The sequence below is a fragment of the Falco rusticolus genome, chromosome 5 (genome assembly GCF_015220075.1).
Source record: "Falco rusticolus isolate bFalRus1 chromosome 5, bFalRus1.pri, whole genome shotgun sequence".
Taxonomy (NCBI): Eukaryota; Metazoa; Chordata; class Aves; order Falconiformes; family Falconidae; genus Falco; species Falco rusticolus.
Genome location: NC_051191.1, coordinates 79,095,684 through 79,109,365, shown reverse-complemented (window position 1 = coordinate 79,109,365; position 13,682 = coordinate 79,095,684). Strand labels below are relative to the sequence as shown.

At 36.1% G+C, this 13,682-nt stretch overlaps 1 protein-coding gene across 7 annotated transcripts in view; it reads right to left on the bottom strand.

Annotated features, from left to right (window-relative positions):
* Positions 1-13,682, bottom strand: part of PPARA (peroxisome proliferator activated receptor alpha) — a 40,093-nt gene that overhangs the window by 3,963 nt on the left and 22,448 nt on the right. For 5 of the 7 annotated variants that reach the window (XM_037387985.1, XM_037387987.1, XM_037387984.1 and 2 more), the window contains 5 exons: positions 10,725-10,969; positions 7,857-8,017; positions 6,384-6,522; positions 3,647-3,849; positions 274-721 (listed from right to left, as the gene is read on the bottom strand). In XM_037387985.1, the coding sequence (XP_037243882.1) occupies positions 274-721; positions 3,647-3,849; positions 6,384-6,522; positions 7,857-8,017; positions 10,725-10,932 (1,159 nt within the window). In that variant the 5' untranslated portion in view covers positions 10,933-10,969. Of the gene's footprint in view, positions 1-273; positions 722-3,646; positions 3,850-6,379; positions 6,523-7,856; positions 8,018-10,724; positions 10,970-11,318; positions 11,398-13,682 lie in introns of those variants that run through there. The other 2 variants (XM_037387988.1, XM_037387990.1) reach the window with 2 other exon arrangements.

Below are 13,682 nucleotides of genomic sequence, written 5' to 3'. Positions count from 1 at the left end.
CTTTGCATCCCACTTTTAAAAACAGAGAGTAACTAGACCCCTCTCTGTGGCTAAACAGTAATTCCAAGCACGTCTACTATTCTGCAAAGCAAAATACAGGCTCAGGACTTAAGAGTTACACAGTATCTTCCACGGAACATGCTAAAAGGGAAAATGACATAGTGGTAGAATTGCATCTTCAAGAAATATGTAAGTTTTTCTATTAAAATTATGAATTTATGTAAAGAAAATTTAAAAAATTACTACCTTAAAGAACAAATAAGTAATGCTTACCTCCACAGCAAATGATGGCAGCAACAAAAAGCGATATATCACTATCATCCAATTCCAGTGCATTGAATTTCATTGCAAAATCAAATTTTGGCTCCATTATGTCACAGAATGGCTTTCTCAGGCTTTTCAGGAACTCCCGGGTTATAAAACCATTTCCATAGGCTACCAGCATCCCGTCCTTGTTCATCACAGATGCTAACATGGCAAATATGGCTTCATAAACCCCATATTTTAACAGTGTCACTTGATCATTCAAGTCAAGATTGGAGAAGCCAGGGATAGATTTGGCAAATTCAGTAAGTTCTGTGACTGTCTCTACAGACGTACACTGGCAGCAGTGGAAGATTCGAACTTCTGCTTCCTTGTTCTGAATTCCATTGGCTACCAATTTTGCCACCAGAGTCTTCTCTGCCATGCACAAGGTATCCATATCATATATAACAAATGGCTACAGAGAAAAAAAACAACCTAATTCAGTTACAAAATAATGGTTATTAATCATTGGTTTCCTAAAGAATATGTATTTTGATAAACTTTAGCTTTCACGCTAATCAGTCTTCAACTATCAATAAACCATGAGTTCTTTCATATTTCTGCATAAAGAGAAACCACATATTACAGAACTATGAACTGCAATATCTAAGAAGAGGTCTGCGCTGCCAATGGCAATGCAAATAATAAGATGTAAGTATGTATCACATATCTTTAATCTAGTTTTATGTGGTAGTTACAATGAAGAACCAGAAGCACTGTGCTTAGTATGCATACGTCCATCTCAGAGCAAGTCCCAGAAGGTTTACAAAAGACTTGTATTACCTTCTCCAGAAGTCCAGGTTATTCTGCCTACAAATCCTATCGATTCCTAAACTAACTACACTTGATGCACATCATGATGCTTTCCTGAGGCATCCTAGGGGGAATACAGACAGTCATTTAAATATAGGACAGCATATTTGCACAAGAATGTGAACTCTGTACTGCTCCTCTGATTACCAGATTTTCATAGACTATGTCACAGATGATCTATCACAGAAACTCAGCTCATCTTTTTAGCTACAGTTAATGCCAAGTCGTCTCTAAAGCTGGAATCCCACTAGAATGTCAGACAACACAAATTTCCAGTCTTGACCATGGTCTTTTCCGTAACACCCTTAGTTTAAAAAAAAAATTATGTGCATTACAAACTGATGAGACAGTCTCTTAAAACTTCATATTAAAAAAAAGCATTCGGACTTTCTGAAGAACAATCAGAACTCAAAAATATTTTGATACATATCTGAAGACCAGTAATCAAAACAGAAGGCAATCCACTAAAGAAAAACAACAAAATCCAGTGCTTCCCAGCCTATCAAAGTCATGGCGATGGGCCCTGAGCATAAATCTATTTCCATAAATGATAAGCAAAGAACCTTCCCTGTGCTGTTTTGCTCATTGCAGATTAAATATCACAAGGAACACTTGGTGTTCTGTTAGAAACTCATAGAATTCACTTATTTCACTTAGAAAACTGTCAAACATGCTAATTTCCTACATTTGTCCCCTTTTTAAATGCTTATGGCAACTACACATTTCATCTCACTTCAGTACTTAGTACACAGAACTGTCTATGTAGATATGAGCAGAAAGTGGCAAAGCAATAAACCGACCACACTTCTAAAACCTTTAAAACATGTAAGCTATCCTGTAAATCTTTTTGGAATTTATCATCATTTCACTATTCAGAAAATAGGTATGGCCAAGGACTTAGGAGCTAAACTTAAAAAGGATACCTTGTCATCATGAAAAATGCTAGTTCTTTCCGAAATGAATTACAGTGGTGTAAAGAATTAGGATTCAGCAAAATCAGATGTTAATGCACTGTTCAGAAACAGGTGGACTGTTAATTCCCCACAACCACCACCTTTTTTTTTTTTTTTTTAAATCCTGTTAAAAAGTCAAAAGAAAATTAAAACGTTTGTTTTTCCCCAAGAGATGATGAAATAGCTTATAAAATCTCTCCTCTTCCCTGCATAATGAAGAATGAAGAAGCAGCCTGTTTATAACATACTAGATCTGGTTCCTCATTAATTGTTACTTGTAAATTTACCAAGACACATGCAAGCCACTATCAGCTAGTCAATCAGATGACTGTAATCCGAGAGCATTGATCGCATAAATGCAAACACAAAAATTAGGATGCCGTGACCTAGGATCCCTGCATGTGTGATACGTATTGTAACTTAGGATTCTGGCACGTGGTAACAAGCTTGAAAAGGACTTTATGCAGCTACCTACTTGGTAAGGTGTTAAAGCATGGTATTTGCAGGCTTATGTCAGTTTGTACCCCAAAAAAAGTTTAAGCCCATGCTTAATTTTAAGCATCTCTTTAATCCAATGAAAAAAAACTGGTATTATTCATATATTTCCCTTTTAACATACAAGCCTGCATGATTGGCTAGACTAGACTACAGTATGTCAAATTCCATAATTTAAAAGGCAGCTTGCCTACAATTTTTATAATACTCATCCCCACAGTTACATGGTTTTTATTACAGCATATTTAAAAATTCTTCCCTGCAAATTTTTACTGAGATTAAAATTGTTCGTAAAATAAGATACTTATCTTCTACATATAATTAACATAAATCACAACAGAATTAAAAACAATACGCATAAATTGAAACAAGTTAGTTCTTACAATGGTTATACAATCTCATCTGCTACAAAACAAAAAGCAGTTGACAGTATTATGTAGACCTTGGATAAAATATCCTGAAATAAAAATAACCTCTACAGCATACACGTCTTCACAACCCTGCTTGCTTCTCCCTTTCAAAGTAACCATACAGTAAAGACCGGTAAGGCTGGGTGAGGAAACGGCCAGAACTGTAAACAAAGAATTACAAACTCAAGTTTTCTCTCCTCCTGTCAGTAATATTGTTGTGATTAAAACAAAAGTCATACAGAGCTTCTATACACCCTAAAAAATAACAGTATTTATACTGGCATTTGTGGCAGAAAAATATTATTATTTGTTTTTCACTGTCATACAGGAGATTAATTTTGAACCATTTCCCCCACCCATACCTTCAGATGTCACCTTTGGTTTTTTGATTAAGAACTGATTTTCTTTCCCTTGTGTGTCTTCTATAATTTAAGGTTATGAGCTTCCATTTAGAAGTTAATCACCCAATTTTCCTTAAGCTTCCTATTCCTCTGATAGTGGCTAAAACCAACCGTACTTACTACAGGTATTCTTTTTGCATATTTCATGTCTGTATTAGCACGATATTTATTTTCTAAATAAATTTTCTAAAATAAGAGTTTAACAAATTATTATAATCACCTTATGTACTTGCCAGCTTTACTTTAAAGTTACAGCAGAAGTACTTACTGGATTGTTGTTAGTTTTCCCTGCCAGGATGATTCTGGCTTTAACCTTATTCATATTGAAGTTTTTCAGGTAAGCTTCATGAATTCTTTTGGCAAGTGATTTAAGATCTGCCATTTCTGAATCTTCTACGTAATTTTCACCTGTTAGAATTTCTGCTTTCAGCTTGGCCTTCTCAGACCTTGGCATTCGTCCAAAACGTATTGCTGATGGGAAGACATAATTGTAAAACAAACACAAGTTATACAAAAACCTATGCCTTTTACTGTTGCTGTTTAGAGCATAAAGATTTTCTGTCTAGAAAAACGGTGGTAGTATCTTTATTATGATAAATTAATGGGTGAAAAAATCTCATCCAGTCAGTGATGAATTATCAAGACAATATACTAAATCGAAGGTAATCAGATGTTTGAGAACACAAACTGCTATCTGCAATGAGCTAGAACGCATACCTTTTTCCTTGTACGTTATCTAAGTAGTGGTATTTTGTTTTCTTCTTATTGTGTTCTACAAATCCCAACGTGAAACTCAAAGTCCAGCTTGGGAATTCTAAAAAACTGAATAAACTCCTGTCAGGAGCTTGGCAGAGAGCACACACACCAGCTGGAGAGCTGCCCGGGGAGTTACTCCACAGGGAACACTGCAACGGATTTGGGCCCAAATCCCATTGCTGATTCTGACCCTGCTGGGGCATTCGGTTCTTTATGCACGGAAAGTTGAGTTCAACATATCCGTAGTGTCTAGTGAGAACAAAACAGACCAGGGACCTGGATTTATGCTCAAAGGCTACAGTAAAAAAATCTCCTCCTAGGCCCAGTATTTTATGCTTCTTTTTTCAATAGACTAGCGCTTCAAGACTGGAGAGGATGAGAACAGAGTTTGAGTATCCAATCTAGTCAATAGGATATTCATTTGAGAGACAGGAGATGCAAATCTGAAACACCACTGGATATGGAGATCTCCCACTTCTTGCGCAAGTGGTCTTGCCATTCAGCAATAAAACAGGCATGTCCAGATCCTTCTTCAGTTTCAGTTTAAAACTAAACCAGCTCCATTTTAAAAGGGGCCTTACCCTCTGATGGTGTGCAAGGTTTTGGGACGGTTAATATAGCCGGTTGCTCTTGCCACATTTCAGCATCTAACCAGTGAGAGAACAACCTCGTTGCTTAGACCGAGCAATTCAGAACATAGGCAGAATTAGCCCTTCAACATGCCCAAGAAATTTTCTTGTGACCTTAAGGAGGTGACTCAAGGCATGATCTGAAATACAGTTTTGGACTTCAATGGAAGTCCAACATGGAAGGCCTATTTGGAATCTGGCCACGGGTCTATCAAAAAAGCGGAAGAATACCTGCTCTAAACTGAAATGTAAGAGTTTTAAGATCGTGGCTGTAAATCCAGTTCTAGCTCTTTGCCCAAGAAGCATCACCTGCAAGTTAGCAGCCACCTCCTTCCCCCACTGCCTCCTATGTGTTTGCTCCAGTACAACTGCTACTACTCCCTTCAGCTGGAGCACAGCTGCCCACAGCATTTTAGTAGGATGAAACAGATCCACCTGAATGTTAACATTCCTGCCAACCAGCACAGCTCCCTCTCAACTCCTGCCCCAGAGATGTTCCTTTGTTGGCTGGCACACTCCCCCCAAGTCTACTGCTTCAGGAAGGTTATCACCAGTCTTGCAGAGACTATCAACCCTCTCCCAACAGACCTTAATCTCTGTCAAGGTTCATCACAAAGGAGCCAGACTTCCCCTGAACAAGAAAGACAACTCTCCCAATGTCTCTTGCTAGAAGTCTAGACTACAACGTCATAGGCAGCTTCCCCAGCCATGTCCCCACACCAGCTATATTGACTGTATAGTTTCCTTTGGAATTTTGTCTCCTAACCCACAGGTTTTCACGTAGCCCAGCATTTTCGCCTACTTTTCACCTACTTCCTAATTGCACCTGCTCCCAAGTTCAGCCTTGACACTATCAGAAAGGAAATCAAACTACGATCATCTGGCCAACCAAAATGTGCTTTCTCATGGCTTGGCCTCTCCCTCTTCACCAAAGTTGCTTAGCAAACTACATACTGTGCATAAAACTGCCTTGTGGGTTGGAATTGGCCTTCAAGCCACAGGCTTATCAGCCTTATCTTAAATCATTAGCACAAACAATAACATAATTTTTAAACTGGATATCTAAATGCTCTGAATTTTTACCATTCCATTTAACAAACAACCTACCAGATTCCTGTTCCACAGTCAGCACAGATCTTTACCCTCCCCCCACACTCCCTGAACCACCTGCCCAAGAGCTGCTGCACTGTAACCTGAAAGATAATGAATTCTGGTTTCCTACAGGTTCCTATCCTACGTCATTCCCTTCCACAATGAGCTGGTTTTCTCCTCCTACTCCTCTACAATGCCCTTGATCAGAATTCTTCCAGTATTGAAGTTTGTTTCAATGGGTGGCAATAGTAACCCAAAGTTCTGGGTGAAGAAAGCAACTAAATGAACATTCATATGGACAAACAGACGTGCAGCACAATTGTGTAAAGCTCGTAACAGTACATCTGGCAGCTGTGTATCAATTACATTAACTATTCATTAGGGAAACTGGTGTCCCCCGCCATGATCTATACTGTCAAAATGTGAGGTTCAACTCATATGTATAAGTAAGAACGCTATCCAGGTGCCTGCTTCCAGAAACAGACCCTGGATAGGAACAAACAAATTAGTCAGGGCACTCTTACCTACCATTATGTGACATTCCAACTGAAAGGCACTTTTGGAAACGACAGTATTGGCACTTATTACGATTTTTTTTCTGAATTTTGCAGTTGCGATCACATTTATCATAGATGAGTTTTAAACGAATTGTTCTTCTAAAAAAACCCTATAAAAGTTTGAGAAAACAATAAGCAATATTAAAGAACGTTGACTACTAAGTTTCAATCGTACTGGTAATTTTTTTCTTTTACTGTTTATTGGTGTCACTAGCAAAACAATACACAAAGTATAACCTGTCTAAAGGTAAGAATCTATACAGTGAAGTGGTGTTTATGAAGCCATGTATAGAACGGAAAACAGGAAAGGAGGAAATAGCTTTTAGCCCTCTTGGGAGAGGACCAAGAGCTCAGAGTACCCAAGCGCAGATTTGCTCTTAAGGATTAAGCAAAACACATACTGCTTTTGTATGCGTTCTCTCAGCATCCTCTCTCAGAAATAACTTCATCTTTCATATGTGTAATCACACAAACAAACAGATTTAACACATCTTTTCTTCATCCAGAAAATGTGAGGGATATGACAACATAGCATATATAGTATATAGAAAAAGCCAAGGACACAAAAATAAGCATTACAGAAAAGCCTGTACCTCAACAGATCTTAGCATGATGTCTTGATACTGCAGTTTAAGATTAGTCTCATACTACAAAACTGTAGGGTTAGCAGATTTAGAGACATTGCAACATTTTGCATCACACAACATAACAACATGTCATTTAGACTGTGAAACACAACTGACTATGAACTGGCTCCCCACTTCTAATAGATATTCTAGCATTATTCCATGAGATTTATATTTGAATTATCATATTCTGACATTGTACACATATACAATTTCTCATATCATACATGATAATATATAAAAAAATGGAAAACTATCACATTAGAAGAAAAAAGAAAAGAATCTTATAATTCATGGGCCATATCATCCCGAAAAATTATACATTAATGATAAAATTAATTTGCCCCAGAGACATGCACTGGTCCCAAAATGACATGAGGTACAATACTATGTGATTCAGGCAGAATGTAGTGGAGATGAGAAATTCAGGATTTGTTACTGTTACAATGGAAGTGTAGCAAACTGGCATGCTTCTCACAGCCATACTCCCAACACAAATAAAACACTAGTGGAGCAAGTAGGCTTTGATTTTTTGGTCACAGTTTAGTGGTTTTAGTGTTTAACTATCCAGAAAAGCAGCATTAAAATCATCATTGTGAATTGCCCCTGCTTGATGAAGGTCTGGTATTGAGTATCCAGTTATGATAACTGAACAATTTTTTTCAGAAAAAAGGATCACAGATATGTTTATTATTTAAATAATAGTAATGGCTAGAATTAGATTAATTAAACATTTATGTAACAAATGTTTATCTTCATATAACCCTGTAAACAAAGCAACGTGATTTAGGCTCTTAAAAAGAAAATTATGACTGTACCTTACAACCTTCACAAGCATGTACTCCGTAATGGTAGCCTGAGGCTTTATCCCCACAAATTCTACATTCAATGTTTAATGCTCCACTGGGTGATTCATCTATGTTACCTGGAGCTGTGGCAAAATTAATGGATGAAGGACTGGATGCTGGTGAAAGGGTCTCTAAAAGAAAAAGGAACACTTAATATATACTATACTGTCAAGACTGATACCATTTCTATAATAAAATGAGCTTATATATATAATATAAATACTATATTAAAATATATAAATATATATATATAATATAAACAAAAAAAGAGCTTATTCTAAAAAATAACCATGAGTTAATAATCAGTAACTGAACTAATAATTTGGCTGTGTTTGAAGAACAATTCATATTTATATTAACAGTGCAAACACACACAAAATACAGGGTGTACCTTGCTAATTTTGATGAGACATACAATGTCAGCAAACAAAAAGCCTTACTGAAGTAACTGATAACAAGAACTAGAAGGGTGATAATGATTCGTGAGGATTCAATAAATATGCACCAAACAAAATAAGAGAAAACCAAGCTTTTTTTTGATTTTTCTGCGTTCCATTTTTTACTTTGAATTTTTCAAATGTTTCTCAATTTGATGTGAACGTGAAATTTTTTTATCCCACCACATAAAATAAGTAAGTAAAAACCTCTGAATTAGTATTTCATTTAAATCAAGGAAATTTTCTTAACATAAAAATGCACATATACCATTTTCACATATAAAGTGTATTTGAAACTGAAAAATTAAACACATCTTTACAGCTCAAGACAAGCAGTACAAAATGTAAAAAAAAAACCAACACCAACAACCCCACAATGAGACAGAACCTCCCATGACTTCAAGTTTGTATCACAATATCCATTCAACCTGTCAATTATTTTTTCCAGAAGGGTTATTAGCAGCTCATCTTGCCATTACATCTTCCATCTCCCTTGCCCTGGTGTTGGATATCAGATCTATTGCTATAGTGTAGCAAAAGACATATTCCTAACTCATGCTGAGTTACACTTAAGGTCCCCCTGACTTCTGAAGAGCTACTCAGAGTTTTAAATGATGATCTAAACTGAGCCCTAAAAAGCAGTTAGAAACTTTCTCTTTCTGAAGAGATTTTCTCAAAGTGAAAGCATGCTCCTGCACATCAGTACAAAGGCTGAAGAGATCTTAAAAGGAAGGTAACACTTGTCTGCCTGTAAGATAATCTAGCAACAGAAGCCTTGCTCAGGTATTTTACGTTTTGATTATAATAGGAAAAGCATTCCTGAACTGTACAATGAAATAAACTCTCCAGACATTTTACTACTAGATGAACATGTTACAAAACTAACACATTCCTACCTTAATTATTTCAATTAATATTTCCACCTTGTTTGACGAAAATATTATCTGAGGCCAGAATTTCTTTTATCTTCCATCTTGCAACTTGCACCACAAGACTTTAGCAAATTAATGGGTGTGTTTATTTTACAGAAAGATTAAGAAACACTCATGAATGTAGGTCAGCAAGTATTATGTTGGAAAAAAACTTGGCATAGAACTCAGTCTGCATTGCGAGCAGTGCCAAGCCCACAGGCATCAGTCATCAAGAACAGCCTAGAACCCAGGATTTTTTTTAATGTGTGATTTTAATTTCTTTTTACTTGCCTTATGGAATTTGAGCCTTGAAAGTTTACATTTTCTATCTTTTCTGACAGCAAAACCAGAACATTTTGCAATGAACACTGAATACTCAATTTATAAGGTAACACTAAAGCTGATCTAAATTATTATATGACTTGTACACACGTTACACACAAATAATTAAAAAACCCTTGTGTCTCGGGAGGACTGCATTATAAACTCAGCACATAATAACTTTTCCTGTAGAAGGCATCTCTGTAATGTGAAGGTCCACAACCAAAAGGGACCCAAATCATAATTCTACAAACATTCCTTTGGGCAATAGCGTCAAGAGGCAGCTCTCCCTTCTCCATTCAAAAATCACACCATTCATTTCAACCACTTCAGCTCAGAGGCACACCTCAGTTGTATTAGTGCAGTTTTTGTAAGGTAGAATAGTGATCACATCCTGGGAACTGATTTAAAGTAAGAAACCCCCAAAACAAATGAGTGTAAACCAACCAGAAACTTAATCATAAACTGCTGAAAAAGGCTCTACTGCTAAAAGATTTGTAAAATCATTGATTCAAAAGGAACAACTTATGATATTATTGCATTGTCCCATAGTACTTTGTTGATTCCCCATTCTGATCTCTCAAACAAAGCCTCTCACCAAGATCTTCTGACTAAAGACTATGTAATGTATGTACATGCAATGTAATGTAATGTACTGGGTAGAAGTCAATAGCTGAGCAACGCTACTTCTAAGAGGGGGAGAGAAAACAGCATGATCAAAGCATCAGTACACTAAAATATACTGGAATTCGAGGTGAGCTTTTAAGGGTTAGATTATAATTTTTTGGCAAACATTTCACAATACTTTTCAAATATATGTGATTTGAAGAAACTAAAAAATGAGGAATTCCTTTAGTGCAATATTGTGACTTCCTATATGACTACAAGACATAGTAACTTTGCTAGTAATAGTGATTTTTAAAAGTTATTTTGAAAAAGGCATTGATACTAATGGTAATTTAAAACAGCAGCTTTATGTTACAGTCATTTTGCAGTGACATCTGTCTAATAAATTACCTTTAGCCTTTAATATTTTAAGACCATGCTATAATCAGCTTCTATATTTCTAGTGTTACATAGTCATAAACAATTATTGCTTTAAAAAAGTTGTAAATTTCTATTTGTGTATTTATAAAATAAAGTTTTATGGAAAACCAAAATTCTCTTACCTGTTTTAACTGATCCATCAGATCCTGGACAACTTCCCAGTGACTGGAACTCTGTTAAACTTAAAGCTCCAGAGCTATCATCTCCTAGAGACTGAGAGAGGTCTTGAATGTTCCCCATATCTTGTAGGAACTCTCCAGATAAAGGGCTGCCTATGTCATCCTCCTCCAAGGGAGTAAGGGGATAGAGCTGGTTTTCAGTGTCCACCATTTTGATCAAGTACAGCAGTCACTTAAACTTCTTTACACTGGTGAAAGAATAATTTTAAAAAAATTGGTTTTAATATTTACATCAGTTACATCATACTGAATACATGAGTTCTAGTTCTACAGTGAAATATAAGACATTCACTTGCTCTAGAAGCTTTAAGCAACACAAGTCATCAACAGGACAGGGAAAAAAAATAATCCCCAAAATACTTCAATATGAATTGAAGTTACAACAAAATCAATCTGTAGATTGCTGTTTTCTCTCCTTTGCTAATAGGAGTTACATATTGTGCTTCCATAGCAGGCATTATGCACTTCCCATCAAAACTCAGAGAAAAATAAACTATCAATATGCATACATATTGTGTTTGAGCAGTCTTTTCTCACCTTATCTAACAGGTTTAGATATATCGATTTGGTCCTCTGTTCTCACCTCTTTTACATTTGTTCAACAGGTTTTACAACCCTGTAGAGAACAAAATACTGCCTTATACTAAAATCTTTGTAGAAGTGGGCCAAACTAATACTTTTTGACCTACTTTGGTCAAAGAACACCTTCAGCAAGAATGCTCCAGCACAGACAATGCAATATATCTGTAATTCCTAGAATTAGTATTATTTCTTACAGTAAAGTTTTTTAAGTTGCCTTCAAAACTAGCCACCAGTGTCATCAACTCTGAGTAAGAGCACAGATTGCTAAGAAAATATCACAAATTTTAATTCTTCTTCTATTGACTTGTCAGGAAAGGAACTGATAAACGTAGTGCAGAATGTTACTACTGCTGCACAGATGTACTTCTGCTAAAAGAAACTCATCTTTTACACTGAGTAAGTGTACTCAGGATGTGTACAAATACATGGTACTGCAGTCCCCTCCATGCAGTGAGTATGTGCGGGCAGTTGGAGCAGCTCTGGCTGTTACTGTGGTTACTGCTCAATGCTGGCCTTTGCAAAGAACACGTGGTCACTGCAGTTCATTGTGAAGCCTGAAACTGCCAATAACTAGCTATATGGGGATATACAAACGCCGATTTTACAAGAGAAGTGCTGTTATGATAAAAAAAAAAAGCCTTCCTTGATGTTATTTAAGGTTTCAGATACCAACTCATTTGATTCCTACGATACTAAACATTTTATATTAAGAAATCAATCTTTTCATCTGATAATCTGTGACAGATTAATCCTATGAACATCAGGCACATTTTCACAGAATTTTCTCCAGAATCTGGAGGAAAAACAGGTGTTTTTGCCTATGTAGTTGACCAAAAGGGTACAGTTAAAAGTAATACAATGTGTTGACTACTGCTTTGCATATTAACGACGAAAGACAGCCATCACTTGTATTTGGTTATATATATAAAAAAAAAATCTTCAAAAAGTTCTGAAGCAAGCTATCTACAAGCAAGCCTTTTCTGCTCAGGCTGATGGCAAAAGGCCACCTTCAATAAGATTTGCATATTTTCACAAGGTATTACACAAATGTAACTGAGGGCAGAATGACCTACTATAAAGAAGACGAGAAGTTACACTTGTAACAACTGGCAATATCTGCAGAGTTTTTAAATTATTTACTTTTCAGGTGCATTTATCAGTATACACTCCTACTTTCTCCTGTTTAATGGAAAACCATGCTATATACATATCACTCCTATAGGGTATTCCAATGTGTTCATTACGTGACTGTAAGGCAAAACAAGCAATTTTTAAAAATATCTGTATTACATGAGGCCTTATATTCCACAATTTGCATCCTTCCAACTAATCAATGTTATTTAAGGTATATACATTAGACTTGGCAAAAGATTTCCTCTGATTTTCAAAGTACCCAATTTTTTTTTCAATTGTGATGCCAAATGGCTGTAACGTTACATGCTATGTACCCATTATTTATGTTTAGCCAAGTGAATAGACATAAAAAATGTTAACCCCTCAGGTACAAGGGGAGACTGAAATGGTAGTCTGATCATGAACTCTGATGATTAGAACAAAACAATATGTTTTATATATTCTTGGGCAATTTATTACAGCTCTGTGTATCCTTGTACCTGGTTTTGAAATGAACTATGTTGAGGCTAAAAAAAGTTTACTTAAACAGCGTCTAGTTAGATTCTCTTTCCTGCAGTTCATAAAAATACTAGTTATAGTATTTAGCTCATGGCACATTTTTACAACACAAATACCATCGTAGAGCAAAGGTAGAGATTTCCTTCCCCCCCCCCCAGTGTAATAGTTTACCGTGTACCTGGGAGGATAGAACTAAAGGAATAGCAAACACATAGCAAAATGCAGAGCTTCTACTCATTCTACTCAGTTCACACACTAAAATGGAGTTCTTTATGAAAGTAAACACTGAAGATTTCAGAATCAGTCCAGCCTAACTGAGATGGCAAAGTTTTCAGATGGTTCATTGTATTCTGACTATTCAAACTAAGCCAAATACAACAGACAGTTCTGAAGACTGAAAGGAATGACAAATTATAAAAATCAGATCTCTAAATATCTACTGTTATGAATCAAACCAGATAGAAGCACACTGTCTTCCTGAGAAACCAGTTGCTGTCACTGTTACTAACTTGCATTTCATACTACAAGGACCCTTAGTAAAGAACTATTTGCTCATTTTCTTTGAATTAGGACAGTTTTAACTAGAAAAGAAAAATACATTCTGTGTTACATGGTGTGGCAAATAAGAATATCTAGGAGGCTAAGTATGGGAATTTATCCATGATTTCTAATGCCAATTACAGACAA